Source organism: Aotus nancymaae, unplaced genomic scaffold (assembly GCF_030222135.1).
Source record: "Aotus nancymaae isolate 86718 unplaced genomic scaffold, 86718_ANA_hifiasm-v0.15.2.pri h1tg000010l, whole genome shotgun sequence".
Taxonomy (NCBI): Eukaryota; Metazoa; Chordata; class Mammalia; order Primates; family Aotidae; genus Aotus; species Aotus nancymaae.
Genome location: NW_026988421.1, coordinates 11,007,124 through 11,029,479, shown reverse-complemented (window position 1 = coordinate 11,029,479; position 22,356 = coordinate 11,007,124). Strand labels below are relative to the sequence as shown.

At 39.9% G+C, this 22,356-nt stretch overlaps 1 protein-coding gene across 2 annotated transcripts in view; it reads left to right on the top strand.

The window, feature by feature from the left end:
- The window catches only part of SEC23IP (SEC23 interacting protein), a 54,811-nt gene extending 32,795 nt beyond the window's left edge, over positions 1–22,016 (top strand). For both annotated transcript variants that reach the window (XM_064373794.1, XM_064373795.1), the window contains 7 exons: positions 4,923–5,114; positions 9,140–9,295; positions 9,842–9,944; positions 11,962–12,147; positions 12,815–12,977; positions 13,545–13,646; positions 20,889–22,016. In XM_064373794.1, the coding sequence (XP_064229864.1) occupies positions 4,923–5,114; positions 9,140–9,295; positions 9,842–9,944; positions 11,962–12,147; positions 12,815–12,977; positions 13,545–13,626 (882 nt within the window). In that variant the 3' untranslated portion in view covers positions 13,627–13,646; positions 20,889–22,016. The remainder of the gene's footprint in view (positions 1–4,922; positions 5,115–9,139; positions 9,296–9,841; positions 9,945–11,961; positions 12,148–12,814; positions 12,978–13,544; positions 13,647–20,888) is intronic.
- The last annotated feature ends 340 nt before the right edge of the window (positions 22,017–22,356 follow it).

The window sequence follows — 22,356 nt, the reverse complement described above, 5'->3', positions numbered from 1 at the left end:
AGCTAATTTTTTGTATTAGTAGAGACGGGGTTTCACCATGTTGACCAGGATGGTCTCGATCTCTTGACCTCGTGATCCACCCGCCTCGGCCTCCCAAAGTGCTGGGATTACAGGCTTGAGCCACCGCGCCCGGCCTGATTTTTGTTTTTTTTATGGTTAGCTTAAGGAATTGAGTCTTTCAGTACTTTATTGACTATCTATCTCTTTTGAGTCAGGCACAGTGTTCAATTCTTGGGAGCTGGAGATTAACCAAGAGTGTGCTGTCTAGTTATGGGGAGCATGTTGAGCTCAAATGATGACATACCAGTCCCATAACAGCGTGGTGTGTGAGTTGTTCTGGCTTGTTGAGACAAGCATGGGGTTGGTGAGAGAACACTTCCCCAAGGTGATCGTGCTTGAGCTTGAAGGAGGGGTAAGGTCAGGGGAGATGGCCTTCTGGGAGCTGGCATGTGTTTTCCTGTAGCTGAAGCGTCAGGAAAGCTGGAAACTGGGAAGGGCAGAGGGTTCTAAAAGCCCAAATGGCAGGTGTGGTGGCTTGGAGTTTTCTTTTGTAAGGGAGCGGTTCTCAGACATGTTCTTATGGCCATGAAAGTCATGGTGTTTTTAAACAAACATTACAAAATGCTGACCTGCTTATTCTATCACAAGTTACGATTTAGCACCAAAACATCTATTTAGTCTAAATTATAATTTTAACTTTTGGGTTGTGGAGCGCTTGCTTGGTTACAGTGCACAGGTAAAGTTGGAAAGTGGTGAAGCTGGAGGCAGTTGGAATCTTTTCTAGTAGTAATTCTAATTGTACAGTGACTGAAGGAGAGATGATGACAGGGTATAAGGTAGGAGGCGGAGAGGGAGGGAGCAACTTAAAAGACATTTTAGATGTAGACAAGCAGTATTTGATTAAGTGCTGAGAAAGGTTATTAGCTTTGGCAGTGAAGAGGTATCTTTTGTGTCGTTTTTCTTGTATGTTGAATCATTCTGTCATTCTAGTTTACAAAGAGCTTTTCATCTCACCTGAGCTTCACAACAACCCTGTGAGTAGATCCCCAGGTGTCTGTCTCTGATGAGCACAGGTAGTGAAACCGAGACTAGGACACAAGTGTGTCAGGGTTGTTCCTGTATACAGGCTGGATGCTCCATACATCAAAATGCTTGTCTCCATGTCGATATCAGTGAAGCCAAAGTCTGTAACAAAAACAAGAAACGAGAAACTTTGTGTTCAGGCTCTACACCGTGTTCTTACTTTATTCTGTAATGAAAGGGAAAAAAGTAGAAAAAGATTCTATAGTTCTTGAAGAGTTTCTAGAAGGAGACTGGTTTATGGGCTGCAGTTGCTTGGATATATAATTTATGGCATTATAAGAATGTTTTGAAATGAGCAAAAATCGCCAGGCGTGGTGGCGCGTGCCTGTAGTCCCGTCTACTTGGGAGGCTGAGGCTGGAGAATCTCTTGAGTCCAGGAGTTTTGGGCTGTAGTGCAGTATGCCGATCGGGTGTCCGCACTAAGTTCGGCATCAGTATGGTGACCTCCTGGAAGTGGGGGAACACCAGGTTGCCTAAGGAGGGGTGAACCAGCCCAGGTCGGAAACGGAGCAGGTAAAAACTCCCATGCTGATCAGTAGTGGGATCGTGCCTGTGAATAGCCACTGCACTGTAGCCTGGGCAACATAGCGAGACCCCGTCTCTTTATTTAATTTAAAAAAATAAAAATAAAAAAATGAAATGAGCAAAAATCTATAGAGTAATCTTATTTTTTAAATTAAAAAGCAATTGCCTTTGGATGAACCATGAAACTTTCTCAGCTGAGTTGCTGTTGATTGCTCTACATTTCTTACAGATAACAAGTTGCTACTAGATCAATACAAAAATAATATGGTGTGTCCTGTTGAGTTACTGTAACTGAAATAATGGGACCAAAATTAGCAATTATTTTATAATAAGGATATCAAATATTTGTGACTGTGTGCTTTTTTTTTCTTTTTAAAGCATCTTAGTAATTTTCATTTGAAAAAGAATTGTTTCTAGTGTTGGGAATATTGATAGTCAAGTATGTATATGTTCACCTTTTTTTTTGTTTGAGGGGCAGTATCGATTGCTCTGTCGCCCAGGCTGGAGTACAGTGGCATGATCTCAGCTCACTGCAACCTTTGCCTCCCAGGTGCAAGCGATTCTCCTGCTTCAGCCTCCTGAGTAGCTGGGATTACAGGTGCTCGGCACCACGCCCAGCTAATTTTTGTATTTTTAGTAGAGACTGGGTTTCATTATGTTGGCCAGGCTGGTCTTGAACTCCTGACCTCAGGTGATCTGCATGCCTCAGCCCCCAGAGTGTTGGGATTACAAATGGGCGTGAGCCACTATGCCCTGCCTATGTTGGTTCACTTTTAAACACTGTTGGTTCACAGTTTAAAAATTATTGCAAATAATTTTAGGGGAACAAAACAACTCTTGGCAACAGGACAGTTTCTGATCTCCTTAGACAACTCTCAGCAATTTAGAATGTTTTATGAATATAGTGGGTGGTACTTCTGAGTGAGAAAGCAGATTTAAAGTGAAGAACCCTAAAAATGTTCCTATTTCGGATTTTAGGCTTAATTTTGTGTTGCCTCCAAAGGGCAGAGATAATCAAGCCTTCTAAAACATTAATGGTGGAAACAGTTACAAGCTAGCCAAGAGTTTTCTTTTTTATAGACTGCCTGTTCAATTAACCAGTTAGACTTACTTTCCTGATTTCCTGGTGTTTGGAATTAAATAATAGATAAGATCATTTTGGCCAGCTGTGTTGTTAAGGGACTGTTGATAGCTGTTTAAACAGAGGCTACACTTAGTCATTCACAACCTAACTCGTGCTATTGGGAAGTAAACAAGTCCCCCTCCCACCCAACTGTTTAAATATCTTCCATGTTATTGTTGCAGCTGTATTCAGGGCAAATGACAAAACCAGTGTGAATGGCTTTTGTCTCATTATAGAGGTAACACTTTGTTTTTTTTTTTTTTGAGATGAGTCCTGCTGTGTTGCTCAGGCTGAAATGCAGTGCTGGATCTCAGGTCACTGTAACCTCTGTCTCCCGGGTTCAAGCAGTTCTCTTGCTTCAGTCTCCCAAGTAGCTGGGATTACAGGCATGTGCCACCACGCTCAGGTAATTTTTTTGTATTTTTAGTAGAGACGGGGTTTTGCCATGTTGGTCAGGCTGATCTCAAATTCCTGACCTCAGGTGATCCGCCTGCCTTGGCCTCCCAAAGTGCCGGGATTACAGGCATGAGCCACCATGCCCAGCTGAGATTACACCTTTTGTGTAGATGCCCCAAAGCTTTTGTTTACTTAAAGAAATGCATAGATCTTTTGAAAAATTATTTATTATTATTTTTTGAGACAGGGTCTCACTCTGTTACTCAGGCTGGAGTTCAGTGTTGCCCACATGGCTCACTGCAACCTCCACCTTCTGGGTTCAAGCAATCCTCCCACCTCATCCTCCCAAGTAGCTGGGACTTCAGGCAGGTACCACCATGCCTGGCTAATTTTTCTATTTTTTATAGAGATGGGGTCTTGCCATGTTGCCCAGGCTGGTCTCGAACCCCTGAGCTCAAGTGATCCACCCACCTCAGCCTCCCAAAGTGCTGGGATTACAGGCGTGAGCCACTGTGCTGAAATGCTTAGATCTTAAGTGTACAGTAGGATAAGTTTTCATGATTGTATGCACTTGTGTAATCACTGCCTAAAACAAGAAATTGAACATTTCTGTGTTCATTTCTATGTTCTATGTTCATTTCTATTTTATGAGGGAGCTCAGGTAGCTCCCTCATGCTTCTTTCTAGGTAACTCCTCCCACCACAAAACCACACTTCTGATTTCCTTCATATGGAATAGTTTGCCTGTTACAAAAATTCATATAAATAGAATGAACAGTATATATTCTTTTATTCTTTTTTTTTTTTTTTTTCCTGAGACAGAGTCTTGCTCTGTCACCAGGTGCCAGGCTGGAGTGCAGTGGCACAATCTCGGCTCACTGCAATCTCCGCCTCCTGGGTTCAAGCAATTCTCCTGCCTCAGCCTCCTGAGTAGCTGGGACTACAGGCGCATGTCACCACGCCCAGCTAATTTTTGTATTTTTTAGTAGAGACGGGGTTTCACCATGTTGGCCGGGATGGTCTTGATCTCTTGACCTCATGATCTGCCTGCCTCGGCCTCCCAAAGTTCTGGGATTACAGGCGTGAGCCACTGCGCCCGGCCTATATATTCTTTTATACTTGGTTTCTTTTACTCAAAGTAATATTATTGAGATTTGTCTAACGAGAGCCAATACTTAGTTGTAGCTGTTTTGCTATATTTTCTTTGCTTCTTGTTTTTCTTAAGAATATTAAATTATAGACATTGTGACATTTGTTCCCCAAATATTTAGTATGCATGTCTAAAAACGACATGTACAAGTTTTTTAAATTTTAATTTTTTTTTTGAGACAGGTTTCTCTCTGTTGCCCAGGCTGGAGTACAGTGGCACGATCACAGGTCACTGCAGTCTTGACCTTCTAGGCTCAAGTGATCCTCCCACATTAGCCTCCTGAGTAGCTGGGACCACAGGTGTACACCACCAGGCCTGGCTAATTTTATTTTTTGTAGAGATAGAGGTCTCACTATGTTGCCTACGTTGGTCTTGAACTCCTGTTCTTAAACGATTCTGCCACCTTGGCCTCCCAAAGTGCTGAGATTACAGAGTGAGCCACTGTGCCTGACCTGGACATTTTTTTTAATTAGCTAAAGCAAAAGCTGCAGGGAATAAAAAGGACATTTAAAAAAAATCCTAATACTAATACTATTCCTAAGAAGTTACTAATCATCCCTTAACACTGAGATAGCATGTTTTATGATGATAGCTGGGAGCTGAACCTTTCCTCAAGATTATGTTATTACATTTTGATATTTTACAGAAAAAAGCATTGTCAGAAAAGAAGGCAGTGGCAGTCACTTCTACAAAAGGACAAGAGGAAAGTGCCCAGAAAACTAAAGACATGGCTTCTCTCCCCGGAGAATCTAATGAGTCAAAGAGGAAACTTCCAGTTGGTGCTTACGTTTCTTCTGTGTGTGTTAATTATGAGTCTTTTGAAGTTGGCGCCGGACAGGTAAGTTTGCGTGTGGACTAGGGCTACATAGTTCATATTGGAATCATACATCTTTATCATCTGGGTTGGCTTTAAGTTCTTTAAATATTTATTTGACATTTATTTGGGATGTGGAGAAAGCTGATTTTCTCTTAGTGAAAATTTTTTGCTTCTTCGACAATGCTCAAAATAAAGGATTAAATGCATACAGAACATGTTATCTGACTTTTGAAATTGTCTCTATTTCAGTTTTTCCACACTCAGACTTTTGTAGCATTAGTCTCTTATAGCCACTAACAACAGAAGTGGCCATAGTTAGAAAATTATGTTCAGAATATACTTCAGTTTCTATGAGAGCAACTTGACTGTATTCACTCAGCTTATGTTTTCTCCTATTTGTAATTCTTCGCTTGGGGAAAAAGTCTTATAAAAATTGACCAATGCTGCATTTAATAATATGCTTTAACATACTTGTATCACAGTGGCTTTCAGAATTATTAAAATCCTTTTAGTCAATGTTACTGTCAGGATATTTACAGTTGGGTATATAAAGATGCATTTCCATAAGTGAGTTCATGAAGGTACAAAATGAAATTGGATGTTTGATTTGTATTAAAAATGAAGTTGTAGAGGAATATATATTTTTTTTTTTTTGAGACGGAGTCTCTCTGTCACAAGGCTAGAGTGCAGGCTGTGATCTCGGCTCACTGTAACCTCCGCCTCCCAGGTTCAAGTGATTCTACTGCCTCCGCCTCCTGGGTAGCTGGGACTACAGGCACGCACCCAGCTAAGTTTTGTATTTTTTAGTAGAGATGGGGTTTCACCATGTTGGCTTGGATGGCCTCAGTCTCTTGACCTCGTGATCTGCTCACCTCAGCCTCCCAAAGAGCTGGGATTATAGGCGTGAGCCACCATGCCTCACCATTTTTTTTTTTTGTGACAGAGTCTCCCTCTGTCACCCAGGCTGGAGTGCAGTGGGGCAAACTCAGCTCACTGCAGTCTTCCCCTCCTGGGTTCAAGCGATTCTTCTGCCTAAGCCTCCCGAGTAGCTGGGACTACAGGCATGTGCCACCACGCCCAGCTGTTGTTTTGTGTTTTTAGTAGAGATGGGGTTTCAATGTGTTAGCCAGGATGGTGTCAATCTTCTGATCTTGTGATCCGCCCACCTTGGCCTCCCAAAGTGCTGGGATTATAGGCGTGAACCAGCACACCTGGTGGAATATATTCTTAGGTAAGTAAGTAAATATTCTTCTACAATTTCATTTTCTTTTCTCTATTCCCTTTGTAGTGACGGTCTTACTCTGTTGCACAGGCTGGAGTGCAGTGATGTGATCATAGCCCATTGTAACCTCAGAACAAGGGTTTGGGGTTTGGGTTCAAAGGACACCTCCTACCTCAGCCTCCCAGGTAGCTGGGACTGTAGGTGTGCACCACCACACCTGGCTAATTTTTTTCATTTTTTTTGTGAAGACAGAAATGTTGCTCAGGCTAGCTTTGAACTCCTGGCCTCAAGTGATCCTCCTGCCTTGGCTTCCCAAAGTGCCAGGATTACTTACAGGCATGAGCTACTGCATTGGGCCTACAACTGCATTTTTAATGACTGCTTTTAATCAGTAATGACTGTTATTTCGCTGTTTGGAGAGATAATGACTTATTCTTATTTCCTTATTATTGAAGGTATTAGTTTCTTAAGGTGCCATAGCAAAGTACCACAACTTGGATGGCCTTGAACCATAGAAATTTGTTGTCACACAGTTCTGCAGACCAGAAGAGATAAGGGTGGTAGCAGGACCATTCTCTCTCTGAAACTTGGAGAGTAATCCTTCTGAGCTTTTAGAGATTTGCTGGCATCTTTGGCAGTTCTTGGTTTATAGGTGCATCTCTCCAGCCTTCCTTTTTTATGTTGTATTCTCCTTATCTCTTCATATCATCTTCCTGCTGTATCTGTCTGTGTGTCCAAATTTCCCCTTTTCATAAATCAGTCAGATTAGCGCCCATCCCAATGATCTCATTTTAACTTGATTACCTTTTTAAAGACCCAAGTTCCAAATAAAGTCACATTATGAAATGTTGGGGGTTAACTTCAATGTAAATGTTTTGTGGGAACACAATTCAACCCATCATATTAGACGTGTAGGCAGTTTCTACTTTTTTACTCTTTTAAGTAGTCTGGTAATGAACATTTTAAAGCCAATTTTCTGTGCACATTCTTTATGATTTCTTTCAGTTAAGTTGGTAGACATAGGATAGCTGGGCCAAAGGATGGACACAGTCACTTCCCCTGGAGAGACACCAATCTGTATTCTCACTGGCAGTTTAGAAGGTTGCCTGTTTCCCTTGTCCATTGCCAATACTGGTACTACCATTTTCCTTTAAAAATATGTAGTATTTTCACGTTGACAACTTTATTCTAAAGAATTAATTTTTTGTGTGTAATTTTTTCCTTTCTTCTTAGTATTTCTTATTTTCTTTTTAGTATTTCATTTACGTTTCTGATAACCTCATAGGGAAAATGGTATCACACTATGTTTCTTTGAGCATTATGAGATTAGATATTTTCTCACATATTTTTTAGACATTTTTCTTTAAGTGTTGAATTTATCTTTTTTTTTTTTTTGGAGATGGAGTCTTGCTCTGTTACCAGGCTGGAGTGGTGCAATCTCGGCTCACTGCGATCTCTGCTCCCAGGTTGAAGCGATTCTCCTACCTCAGCCTCCTGAGAAGCTGGGACTACAGGCGTGCACCACCACGCCCAGCTAATTGTTGTATTTTTAGTAGAGGCGGGATTTCACCACGTTGGTCAGGGTGGTCTCAATCTCTTGACTTCGTGATCTGCCCACCTTGGCCTCCCAAAGTGCTGGGATTACAGGCGTGAGCTACTGCGCCTGGCCCAATTTACCTGTTTTTCTATTGTGTTTTTTTTTTTTCTTTACTGACATTTAGGAAATGTTTCTAGATTAAGGTTATTAGCTCCTTGTCATGTATGTTATAAATATTCTAGTTTGTAATTGTTCTTTAGCTTTCTTTTTCTTCTTTTTGTTTGCTGGAACAAAACTGTCGAATTTGTAAATATAAGGACAAACCTAGGAATGTGAAGGAATATGACTTAGTTAGAAGGGGCAGCTTAGTATAGTAGAAAGATAATTGGATTTGGAATTAGAAGTCCTGGATCTAAGTCTGCACTCTGCCACTCACTGGCTCTGTGTTCTTGGGTAAGTCATGTCACGTATTTGAGCTTCACCATGGGCATAATGGTTTTTGCCTTGCCTCCCTCTGTCTGTGGACCTCTGTCAAACACTTGGATTATGCCATTCATTGTTCTTCACTCTTAAGATACTAAAATAAAAAGACACATTTTCTGCTACTGAGAAACAGATGAAAGAGCTTTGCAAACTGTGGAGTGCTATACAGATGACAGTGCTTTCTCTTGAGAGAGGCTACATGTAAGCTACTCAAAATAGGCTCTTTCAGGACAAATCATTTTTCTGATGGAAAGAAACTTAACTGGAGAGGATGATAGTTATAATAATAACAGAAGTAAAGCTTACTGAGCGCTTAAGCGAGCCAGGTTCTGAGCTAAGCACCTTATATGGATTAGGCTATTTATTTTTCAATCACATGTGAGCTTGGCATTGTTATAATCCCCATTTATAAATCAGGAAACTGAGGTGAAGGAGAGAGAGGTTAAGAAACTTGCCCTAAGTCACACAGTGAGTAAGGAGTGAAACCATGATTCAGACTCAGCCAGTTTGAGCTTAGAAGTCTAAAGTTTTAACCATATTTATAACCATATAAATATAGTAATTCTTATATACTATTATGCTATGCTTAACAATAAGTAGAAGTATAGTTAGAGGATATGATAGTCTATAAAGATTTAGAAGAGAATTTTCTTAGTACTTTTAAGCTAGCAACAGCTGTCTGAGGGGCATCATCTGTGTTTGGTGTTTTTAAGTGTAGTTCTAAGAATTTTTGAACATTCAGAAGAATTTTCTACTATGTGATGTTGGAACAATCATCTTTTATTGTTATTTGATTCTTTCCAGGTTTCTGTTGCTTACAACTCATTAGACTTTGAACCAGAGATATTCTTTGCCTTGGGATCTCCAGTTGCTATGTTTCTTACTATTCGAGGAATTGACAGGATAGATGAGAATTACAGCCTTCCTACCTGTAAAGCGTTCTTCAATATTTATCATCCGGTAAGTAACTGATTTTACCTTCTTTTTAAAATATTTTTTTCTTTTTTTAAAAATTTTTTACTTTTTTATGGAGATGGGGTCTTGCTCTGTTGACCAGGCTGGTATCAAACTCCTGGCCTCAAGTGATCCTTCCATCTCAGCCTCCCAAATTGCTGGGATTACAGGTGTGAGCCTCTGTGCCTGGCATTTTACTTTCTTTTTTGAACAAGATGAAGAACCTGTCCTCTTTGTCCTAATAAATTCTACAAAATCTTGATTTTGTATGTTTCAACTCTCTGTTCTAAGAGTTATAGTCTGACACTTTCCAATAAACTTTTCTACCAAAAGCCTTTGTTCAAGGAAATAATTCTGTTGCCTTGCTTGCAAAGTAACCTTACACACAAACTAGAAAATCTTTTTATAATTGTCAGTATTTGAATAAGACGTGGAGAAAAATAAAAATCTGATTTGCCATGTATCCATTTTCTTACCCAGCGAAGGCATATAACTCAAAACAGCTTTGTAAATCTCTTTTATTAATTTACTGATAAATTCTTCTATTTATAGCTTGATCCAGTGGCATATAGATTAGAACCTATGATTCTTCCAGATCTGGACCTAAAAGCTGTTCTCATTCCACATCACAAAGGCAGAAAAAGACTTCATTTAGGTAAAAAGTAAATACTATAGAAACTTTTTTTTCCTGTCATTTATAATCTGTAATGAATTATGAAAATTTTGACACTAAATTGTCTCTGAAGCATTAGTATTATTTAAGTGCCTACTATGTTCAGAACTTTTAAACTAAGAATTTGAAAGAGCTGTAACAAAGTTATAAATAAGTTATTTCTCTTTGATGACATTCTAATTGTTGCGATAATTAAGAATGGGGGAAGTTGGTAATAAGGCAATAAGATGCATAATTAGATTTTTTTTTTTGAGACAGAGTCTTGGTCTGTTGCCAGGCGCCAGGCTGGAGTGCAGTGGCGCGATCTCGGCTCACTGCAACCTCCGCCTCCTGGGTTCAAGCAGTTCTCCTGCCTCAGCCTCCCGGGTAGCTGGGACTACAGGCGCATGCCACCACACCTAGCTAATTTTTTTGTATTTTTAGTAGAGACGGAGTTTCACTATGTTGGTCAGGATGGTCTAGATCTCCTGACCTGGTGATCCACCCGCCTCAGCCTCCCAAAGTGCTGGGATTACAGGCTTGAGCCACTATACCCGGCCTCATAATTAGATTTTGATAGAGTTTGGTTATAAGTTTTGGAATTAGGCAGAAGAATAATATTTAAAGTAATGACTGGACCATCGAGAAATAAATTTGATGTTGTCTAAGTGAACTATCATTTTCTTGCTAACTAGACACACTTTCCTATTAAAAAATTCATTAAACATAATAGATTGGTGATTCCAAGTAGAATTTAGGTTTCTCTTTTTCCTGTTAATGGTGTATATTAACCCTACATTTGAAAGTTTGGGTAGAAGGGATGGGAGGGGTAGAAGAGAAGGAAAAGTGATCGTGCACTCTTATGTGAAAGTGTGTTTTTTGTTTGTTTTGCTAACATGCTTTTTTGAAATATTTAACTCTTTTGAAGTTAAACTAAGACATGTGTTTGATGACTCAAGAGACCTTGAATTCACACATGGTTATTAGACAAGAGTAGAAAAAGTGAAGGAGCAGGGATTTCTTCATTTCTAAGTTGGAGTTTAAGTTGTGATTTTATCAGAGTCTTAAATTCTCCACTTGAACCCGGGAGGCTAAGGTGGCAGTGAGCCAAGATTGTGCTACTACACTCCAGACTGGGTGACAGAGTGAGACTCTATCTCAAAAAAAAAAAAAAAGGAATCTTAAATTCTCAAAACCATTTCCTGTTTACATTTTTAAATCTTGTAGGCTGGCCGGGCACAGTGGCTCACGCCTATAATCCCAGCACTTTGGGAGGCTGAGGCGGGTGGATCACGAGGTCAAGAGATCGAGACCATTCTGGTCAACATGGTGAAACCCCGTCTCTACTAAAAATACAAAAAATAGCTGGGCCTGGTGGCGCACGCCTGTAGTCCCAGCTATTTGGGAGGCTGAGGCAGGAGAATTGCTTGAACCCAGGAGGCAGAGGTTGCGGTGAGTGGAGATCGCGCCATTGCACTCCAGCCTGGGTAACAGGAGTGAAACTCCGTCTCAAAAAAAAAAAAAAAAAAAAAAAATCTTGTAGACCTCCTTTTATTTTTATTTTTGTAACAATAGAAATAGGGTCTCACTCTGTTGCCCAGGCTAGTCTTGAACTCTGGGCCTCAAACGATTCTCCCATCTTGGCCTCCCAAAGTTTTGGAATTACTGGTGTGAGCTACTGTGTCTGGCCCCCATGTTTAAACCTACTTTTTTTTTTTTTTTTTTTTAACTGTAAGAATGTGTTTGCATTTTTATGGTATTTGAACTTTTTTTATTTGGACAGAGGATATTTGTACATTTTGGCTGGATCAAGTTTAGTCATTAAAAAAGAAATAACAGAATGAGACTCTCTATGACATTTTAACATGTTGAGGGTTCTTGGCTGAGCACTCCATGTATTTGACATTTAAGAGAGGAAGAAGCAGTCTTATCTTGTCTGAGAAGAGTGTTAACTTGTAATTTTTGTGATGCAGAAGTTTACCCAGTGACTAATGAACTTGTGCCATCTTAATCTCTTTAGAATTGAAAGAAAGTCTCTCTCGTATGGGATCTGATTTGAAGCAGGGTTTTATTAGCTCTCTCAAAAGTGCTTGGCAGACATTAAATGAGTTTGCCCGTGCTCATACCTCTTCAACTCAGTTGCAAGAAGAATTGGAGAAGGTGGCCAATCAGATCAAAGAAGAAGAAGAAAAGCAAGTCGTTGAAGGTAAATTTGACATTTGAGGCATTCACTAATACCAATGTTTTATATGAACATAACACTTAAAAGTTATATAATGACACGTTTCCTTTCTGGACTTTTTTGTTAAATTATAGAAGCTCTTTAAAGGAAACTGTACTGTCAGTTGCATTACTTCAAAACCCATGTCATCTTTTTTTTTAGTGGGTTTTTACCTGATAGTTACTGAACTTTTTCCTTGCAGTTTAAAAATTTTATTGAGATTGTTAAGGCCAGAGTGGAATCTCCGAGATGAGCACTCAGTTTGTTTTAGTGTTTGCATTTTAAAGACTCACTCTGAAAAGTTTTCTTTCTAATACTGTTGTTTAACTATGTTACAGAGTTATGCAATGTTAGGTCATTGTGCTGTGATGTTCTTGACTTTTTCAGATTCTAATCCTATTTCCTTTTTTTCTACAATGCTTTCTCACCCCTTATCTTCACAACTCCTCTCAGCTTGTTGGCTCTTTCTCCTCTCTCTCGGGTAACCAGCCCCTCTTCCCCTGGCTCTTTGGAGGAATGGGGAGTGAGCCTGGTAGCTCCTCAGGTTGCTACGTGTGTCAAGCAGTATTCTCATTGAGCCCAGAAAGTCAGCTAAAGTCAAAGGATAATGATTAAGTGATTGACTTTGATATTGAAATGGTTTAAATTCTAGCAGAAAAAGTTGTTGAAAGTCCAGATTTTTCCAAGGATGAGGACTACTTAGGGAAGGTTGGAATGTTAAATGGAGGCCGCCGAATTGACTACGTTCTTCAAGAAAAACCAATAGAGAGTTTTAATGAATATCTTTTTGCTCTTCAGAGTCACTTATGCTATTGGTAAGTGTTCTTAAATTTGGTAACATTTGAGTGGGCTTTAGGTGCTAGCACATGCAGCAATTTTAGTTTTAGTGAGATTCTTTTACTGATACAATGTGCTGTGAATATTCATTGGAACTCTCATATATTCAGAATCATTATTTTTCCCCTTTAGTTATCCACCAGATGGCAGTATGTCATCTGTTTTTGACCAAAGACCCTTGGTTCTTGCACACTGTTTTCATGGGAATGCCTTTCACGGTGGGAGTGGTAGGGACTTTGAAATGCCATTCTTTCCTGTATCCCTGTCGCCAAGGAGAATTGCAACACAGCTATTTTGGCGCTAATCAGTATCCATTTAGTTTGTTTTTTTTTTTTGCTCCCAAGATCCAACTATGAGCTTTTTACCATTTAGTTTTTAAGGACAGCTCTGAGATTACGCTGCTTTATTTATTACACTGAGATTACATTGCTATCATTTGCCCTTCTTAGAGTTGAACAGAATAGAACCTGCATTTTCCACCATTGTGCATAGAAGTTAATTTCTACTAATTGTTTCTTAAGTAAGTGTGCTTTTTCTTTTCATAGGGAATCTGAAGATACTGCTCTGTTATTACTTAAAGAAATTTATCGAACAATGAACATTAGTCCAGAACAGCCCCAGCATTGATCAGACTTCGGTTTTACTGGGTGAGTTTATCCTTATTGAATGTGTACATTCTGAATGTTTGTGTGCTCAGATCTGTTGTATGGAGTTGATATTGACTGATTTTGTTTTTTTCTGTTTCCTCTGAGTTTTTGTTGTTTTGTTGTTTTAAAAAATTCACAATAGAGACATTAAGGAAAAGAACTGGTTTGCAGTTTATATTTCTGACTTATTACAGTCTTCTTTCTTTCTTCTTCTTTTTTTTTTTTAAATGAGATAGGGTCTCACTCTGTCGCCCACGTTAGAGTGCAGTGGTTGCAATCCTAGCACACCACAACCTCAAACTTCTGGGCTCAAGTGATCCTCTCACCTCAGCCTCCTGCAATGTTGGAATTACAGGTGCAGCCACTGCACCCATCCCCATCTGTTTGGCTCTGAAGCCCACATTTTTTTATTTTTATTTTTTTTGAGATGAAGTCTCACTCTGTCGCCTAGGCTGGCGTGCAGTGGCGCGATCTTGGCTCACCGCAACTTCTGCCTCCTAGGTCCAAGCAATTCTCCTGCCTCAGCCTCCCGATTAGCTGGGACTACAGGTGCCCGCCACTACGCCCGGCTAATTTGTTGTACTTTTAGTAGAGACGGGGTTTCACCATGTTAGCCAGGATGGTCTTGATCTCCTGAACTCGTGATCTGCCCACCTTGGCCTCCCAAAGTGCTGGGACGACAGGCGTGAGCCACCACGCCTGGCCTACAGTCTTTTTTCTAAATTTACAAAGAATTTGAGTTCTTTTATTTTAGTTTCTTTCTTTTTTTTTTTTTTTTTTTTAAAAAGAGGTAGGGTCTCACTATGTTGCCCAAGCTGGAGTGCAGTGGCTATTCACAGGCGCAATCCCACTACTGATCAGCACAGGAGTTTTAATCTGCTCCATTTCCGACCTGGGCCGGTTCACCCCTCCTTAGGCAACCTGGTGGTGCCCCGCTCCCGGGAGGTCACCATATTGATGCCGAACTTAGTGCGGACACCGGATCAGTATAGCGCACTACAGCCCAGAACTCCTGAACTCAAGGGATTCTCCAGCCTCAGCCTCTCGAGTAACTAGGACTACAGGCACGCGCCACTGCGCCTGGCTTTTAGTTTCTTTTTAAAATAGATTCCCGAGAATATCAGTTAGGAATTCCTTTGGCTGCAGATCACAGAACGCAGTTTACAATACATTAAATAAATAGAGATTTATTTTTCTTCTATAACAAGAAGGGTTCCTCTGTTGAAGGACTCTACCAGACACCTGGAGTGGTCGCATCTTTCCCCCTGAATGTTGGCTCTTGCTGCCTCATAGTTACAAAATGCCTTCATAGTTGCAGATACCATATCTATATTCACGACACGAATAAGAGGGGATAGGGTAGTACTGCTCACATCTGTCACTCTTAATTAGGGAAGCAGAAGCTCGTTCAAAAATTTACTCATAGCTATTGACTAGGCCTGTATCTAACGTCCAATGTCTTGAGTCTGTATAAAAGATTGTAAAAGTGATGGTTTGAGCATTCCCAATCTTTATAGAGGGAAGGAACAGAGAAGGAGGTTAAGTCTGTGATGGGTCAGCTGACCTGCAAGTCAGCTATACTTTATATTCCTAACTGTCCTCCTGAGACACCAGATACCCATATTTCATCACTAGGTTATGCATCACTTTTAATAATAAGTAATGTGTTTTTTAAAAAAAAGTTAGAAATTTTAAAGCCTTTTAAAGAAGCAGATACAAAGTGCTGAGCTCTACATTACTGAAATCAAAAGAAGTTCCTGCCAGTATTGGTTTTCTAATAGTAAGTGGTAAATGAAGATTCCTTCAGCCTCATCTTCTACCTCGTTTTAGAGAGGTAACCACTTTTATTAGGGCTTCCTTTAAGAAATTTTTCTGGCTCCATTTCCAAAATTAAACTTGTAACAAAGTAAGATAAAACTAAAGTGTAGGCCAGACCTGGTGGCTCACACGTAATCACAGCACTTTGGGAGGCTGAAGCAGGTGGATCACGAGGTCAAGAGATTGAGACCATCGTGGCCAACATGGTGAAACCCCATCTCTACTAAAAATACAAAAATCAGCCAGGCATTGTGGCAGAGGCCTGTAGTCCCAGCTACTTGGGAGGCTGAGGCAGGAGAATTCCTTGAACCCAGGAGGTGGAGATTGCAGTCAGCCGAGATTATGCCACGGTACTCCAGCCTAGTAACAGAGTGAGACTCTGTCTCAAAAAAAAAAAAATAATAAGTAAAATAAATAAATAAAAAATATATATATCAGCCGGGCATGGTGGCAGGTGGCCAGGTTGGGAAACGCAAGGCCAGAAGTGAAAGATTGCTCTCCTATAACTCATCCTCAACCCCCTGCCTAGAGGCAGGGAGGCTGTGCAAAAGAGGCTGTGCCTTTTTTGTTTTTTTTAAAAGACAAAAGAGGCGATGGCTCATGCCTGTAATCCCAGCACTTTGGGAGGCAGAGGGGGACGGATCACCTGAGGTCAGGAGGTCAAGACCAGTCTGGCTAACATGGTGAAACCCTCTCTCTTCTAAAAGTACAAAAACTAGCTGGGCATGGTGGTGGGTGCCTGTAATCCCAGCAACTCAGGAGGGTGAGGTAGGAGAATCTCTTGAACCCAGGAGGTAGAGGTTGTGGTGAGTGGAGATTGTGCCACTGCACTCCAGCCTGGATGTTGGAGTGAGACTCTGTCTCAAAAAAAAAAAAATAATAAGACAAATGATAGGAAAATTGACACACACAATTCTTTCTTTTGTGTCTTTGAGATTGTCCCATTTCTATCCATCCATCCATTCATCCATCTGTCCAATATCTGTTGAGCACCTTAAGTGCCAGGTACTGCTTTAGGTGTTGGGTTTCACAGTGGTGGACCAAAGTCTCTGCCCTCAAGGACCTTTTTTTCTCTGGTGGAAGTCAGACAGCACGTGGAGAGTTGAAATGCACCACATGGTAAATATTGAGCAGCAGGATGAGGAGAGAAATTCATTTGGGATAGGAGCAAGTTGTTGTATATAAGATGACAAGGGACCCCCCTCATGAGTAAAGTGTCATTTGAGCAAGCAAGCCAGGTGAATATCTGGAGGAAGAGGACCATTTCAGGCAGAGAGAAGAATCTGTATCAGAACATGAGAGTGACCTCATTATTTTTATGTATTCCATTGACTGTTACACCATAATTTGTTTAACCAACCCCTACTGATGAGTGTTTAAGTTATTCTAATCTTTTGTTAGTATGAAGAGTATTTCAATGATACATGATATTTTAGTAGTTGTATTTCATTTCATTTTATAGTTCTCTTATTAAAATACTTAATTTTACCCCATTGTTGGGTGTTAGGTGATTTTCCAAATTTTCTCCATTATAAATAACTCTGATACATAGTTTTACACATTTTTTGCCCATCTCTGTTGGCTTTGGATAAATTCTTTGAAGTAGAGTTCTTATTTCTGAGAATATTGCACATTTTGAAAAGCTTTTTGGCTGGGCATGGTGGCTCATGCCTGTAATCCCAGCTTGAGAGGCTGAGGCAGGTGGATCACTTGAGGTTAGGAGTTTGAGACCAGCCTGGCCAACGTAGTGAAACCCCGTGCAACAGCACGAGATCCCATCTCAAAAAAAAAAAAAGGCAAGCTTTTTGATCCCTACATTTTGCTAAATTGCATTCCTGAAAAGTCGCTCAATTTTCTTATTTACCATCAGTATGTAAAGACCAGTATTCTTGCACTCTTGCAAACACCGGGTATTCCTGGTATTTAAAAAAAATTGCCAATTTGATATCCAGAAATTGTTATAATACCATTTTTACTTACATTTCTATTATCTATTATTAGTGAAGTTGAGCTCTTTGGTATCTTAACTGGCTGATAATACTTCTTTTGTCAGTTGAGTGTTCTTGACCTTCACGCATTTTCTTGGAGGTATAGTGTAGGGTCCTTTACTTTCTTACGGATTTATAATTATGATATTTAAGGATATTAACCTTTGTCATTACAAGTATTTTTTCCCAGTTTGAAATTAGCATTTTATATTTGCTTATGCTTTGGATATTTTTGGAAAGGGACTGAGGGGAGCATGTTTTAAAAATACGTAGCCCTCGGCCAGGCACGATGGCTCACACCTGTAATCCCTGTACTTTGGGAGGCCGAGGCAGACAGATCACCTGAGGTCAGGAGGTCGAGACCAGCCTGGCCAACATGGTGAAACCCCATCTCTACCAAAAATACAAAAATTAGCTGGGTGTGGTGGTGGGTGCCTGTAATCCCAGCTACTCGGGAGGCTGAGGTAGAATTGCTTGAACCCGGGAGCCGGAAGTTGCAGTGACCCAAGATCGCGCCACTCTACTCCAGCCTACATGACAGAGCAAGACTCTGTCTCAAAAAAAAAAAAAAGCCCAGTCTTTGATGATTATTTTTTAGATATTTATATTTATTTTCTTTTAGTTCTTTTTTTTTAAATTTGGCTTTGTAATTTAGAAGAGTAAGGTATAGAGAGCAATTTAACTTTTTTCTTACATAATCATTTCTGTCTGTGCCATATATTGAAAAATGTACCCTTTTGTCATTGGCTTAATGTTTTTATCATATGCCAAATATTTTGCTGTTGTTTGACATTTTAATCAATATTTGTTTTCTAGGCGCTTTCTTGTCTCTTCTACTGATTTATTTGTCTATGATACTTTATTGGTTTCAAGTCATATATTTTCCACATTTTAACATCTTTAAATTTGTAATGCATCTTAAAATCAGCTGTGGGGGCTGGTGCAGTGGCTCATACCTGTAATCCCAGCACTGTGGGAGAATTACTTGAGCCCAAGAGTTTGAGACCAGACTGGCCAACATAGTGAAACCTTAAAAAAAAAAAATTTAAGTCAGCTGTTGCCTTAACAGAAGTTGAGTTCTTTATGAGAAGCCATACATTTTTTTCTGCTGGTCACTGGGGGAAGGGCTCTACCAGCCTGCCTCTGCTTAAGTTAATTTCTCTGCTTGAGATTTTTTAGGACTATGCTGGTAGTATGAATTCAGCCTCCAAAATTTGCAGGGGTAGGGTTATTGGTTCAGATACTGGAGTTTTTGTTCCCTCCTTCCACTGTCAGGGAAGAGCTGTGCAGGCCTCTTTGCCATCCTTCTGCATGTAGTTGCTTGCTTTTATCCCTCATTGAGACTATAAATGTTTGGTAGCCCCACTTTCTGTGAGGGTCTCTCCTTTGAGATTCCCTTTCTGGGCATCTTTTTATGGTATATAACAGTGAAATGTCTTACAATCGGTATCTTAGATTTGGTGAAATATGATGTTTTAATAATTGTAATTTTATACTTTTTAATATCTGGCAGTACAAATTCTCGGTATACCAAAGTCTTCGCAGTTGATCCCAAATGAATTTCGAAATAATTTAAGTTCCCCTGACACTGTCTCCCCCAACAAAACAAAGCAAAACAAACAAAACCAAACAATAGTAATTCTAGGATTTTGCCATCATCTTATATGAAAAGCTCGGTAAGAACCTTCTGTTTCACATAGGATTCGTTCACTGTCAGTGTTTTATTTCTTCTTATACTTGACCGTAAAATTTAGGCAAGAATTTACGTTTCTAATACTATACTAATATCATAAAATAATCCATTTAAAATGTTAATCATTCTATACATGGTTCATTCAAGCATAGGTCGGTTTTGCTGGATGGTTGTTTTAGTGTATGTCCTTTTAGTCCTCTAGGATTGTTCTTTGAAAAGCCGCAGATTGGCTGGGTGTGGTGGCTCATCCTGTAATCCTAGCACTTTGGAGACTGAGGCAGGCAGATCGCTTGAGCTCAGAAGTTCGAAACCAGCTGAGTAACATAGCGAGACCTCGTCTCTATTAAAAGTAAAAAAAACACAAAAACCATTGGAGTGTGATGGTGTACATCTGTAGTCCCAGCTACTTGAGAGGATGAGGTGGGAGGATTGCTGAAGTTCGGGAGATTGAGGCTGAAGTGAGCCGTGATCATGCCACTGCACTCCGACCTGGACTATAGGGTGAGACCCTGTCTCAAATATAAATAATTAAATAAAAAATAAGGCCAGGTGTGGTAGTTCACACCTGTAATCCCAGCACTTTGGGAGGCCGAGGTGGGTGGATCACAAGGTCAGGAGATCAAGACCATCCTGGCCAACATGGTGAAACTCCATCTCTACTAAAATACAAAAAAAAAATTAGCGGGGCTTGGTGGTGCATGCCTGTAGTCCCAGCTATTCGGGAGGCTGAGGCAGGGAAATCGCTTGAACCTGGGAAGTAGAAGTTGCAGTGAGCCTAGATCATGCCATTACACTCCAGCCTGGTGACAGAGCGAGACTTTCTCAACAAACAAACAAACAAACAAACAAACAAACAAACAAACCCACCCTCAAATTAACATGACAGATAACTAACTTTATCTTTTATTAATACTTTATTTTAGCTAGGTATGGTGGCTCATGCCTGTAATCTCATCACTTTGGGAGGCCAAAGCAGGCAGATCACAAGGTCAGGAATTTGAGACCAGACTGGCCAACATGGTGAAACCCTACCCCTACTAAAAATACAAAAGTTAGCTGGGTGTGATGGCACCTGCCTGTAATCTCAGCTACTTAGGAGGCTGAGGCAGGAGAATCGTTTGAACCCAGGAGGCGGAAGTTGCAGTGAGCTGAGATCTCTTTTAATTTGCAATTTCTGTCTCAAATTAAAAAAAATTGAGACTCTGTCTCAAATTAAAAAAAAAAAATTTAAAATTTTTTTGAGAAGTGGCCTCACTCTCTGTTACCCAGGTTGGAGTGCAGTGGCATAATGTCGGCTCACAGCAATCTCTGCCTCCTAGGCTCAAGTGATCCTTCCAGCTCAGCGTCCGGAGAGGCTGGGACCACAGGTGTGTCCCACCATGCCCAGCTAATTTTTTGTATTTTTTGGTAGAGATGGGGTTTCCCCAAGTTGCCCAGGCTGTTCTGGAACAAGTTGCCCAGGCTGTCCATAACCAACTTTAAATTGTGTCTTTTACTTTTTGTACTAGCTTTGTTATAAAGATTATCATGCTGGTTAATCTTACTGAGTGTTCCCTGGGCACTCTTGCCCCTGTGGAAGGCCTGAGGACTTGTTCATGGGCTGTTGTCTTTGGAAGCATTTGCACTATTTGTCAGTAACGTTGAACACTGGATTGTCCGTTCTTTTACTTCAGAAAATACAATGATGCATGATATTTGACTGTAAGTTTGTAAAGTTCACTGAGGTTTCTTTTTTTTTTCAAGACTTTCTTGTCTGCACAGAAAGTTCCAGTGTAACTTCCATTGCTGAGAAAATCCTCAGAGGACGTTCCCATTTTGCTCCTGTGATGGATGACAGAAGAGCGATTCATCGACAGTTGCTCAGCCACAATTCTCGGATATAGGGATTCATTTAAAAGACAGTACATAGAACTAAGACAATGAAAAAAATCAGTACCACATTTGGACAGTATAGGTGAGAAAACATAATTATAAAAATGATGCCATGAAAAATTCCAGATCAGTTTAGTCGTATAGTTGTCAAAGTTATGTGTGATATCAATGAAGAAATATTTGTAGCATGTAAACAGTTATTTCTGTTTCTAAAAAAGTATTGTTAGTGGGCTACTAAACTTGGATTTTTCTTTTTTTTAATGAAGTATGTTCTTTTTATTCAAGTATGAACTGTTGAGAAACTATAGTAATATGCTTTTTAAGAGATTTATGTTCTACTTTAAATGTGAATTGTACTTCTGAGCTGCCTTAATGCAAGGTCATTTATATTTGTTAAGAGGAAATAATCAAGATCACTTGTATCCCAACTGATTCTGAGGTTTTATAAAGCCCTCAAGCTACTGCTGAGAGCCTGATTGTGGAAGGAAGTGAGATGCACCTTATTTTCCTGAAGTCCTGTGAAGCGCTCTCCTAGCACGTCCATTTCTAGGAGGAGAGGCAAGCAGATGAGAGGTTTTCCATTTTATCATCCAAGGTAGCTATGCAATTGCCTTGTTGCTGAAGTTCCAATAATGTGAAAACCAAAGTAGAGGTTTTTTTCTTCTTCCTCTTCTTTTTTTTTTTTTTGCTTTGTATTAATTTCACTTATACCAAAGTGTTTGAAAGTATGAAATGTATTGCTTCTGGGCTATATAAGGCTACTTCATGAAAAGACTGCTTTGTAATATTTCACTTTGTTTTACTATAAATTCAAATTATCCAAATATTTTCCTAATACTACATGGGAATGCTGATTTTCTTCTTTTGTTATGTAGTGGAAGCATTTTGCATTGTTTACATAGTTCTCATGGAACATGGAAATTTTTGAAAGTGATATATGATACACATTTTTTGTGTATATATTCTAATTAGTGTGAATAAAACAGTAATATTAATGCATTTTTTTTAAAGCAGCAAACTTCTGTATTTCTCTTGTCTTCCTTAAAAGTATCCTGATGAGTTCAGTGTTTATTCCCCTTTCATTGTGAGTATCTGCTTATGTGTCAATACCTAACATTAGCATTGGCTCCTAATGGTAGAATTAGAACAGAATTGTAGAGCTGTAATTGACTCTAGACAACATATATTTCAGCCACCTCATTCGACAGCTGAGGCCAGGACATTAAATGCCTTTCCCAGACTGGGTAGTGGCAGATCTGTGATGGAATATGGTTTTCTTGATTCCCTTTCAGCCTTCGTTTCTCTTTGGACTACTACTTTTTAGTTAATTTTCACTTAA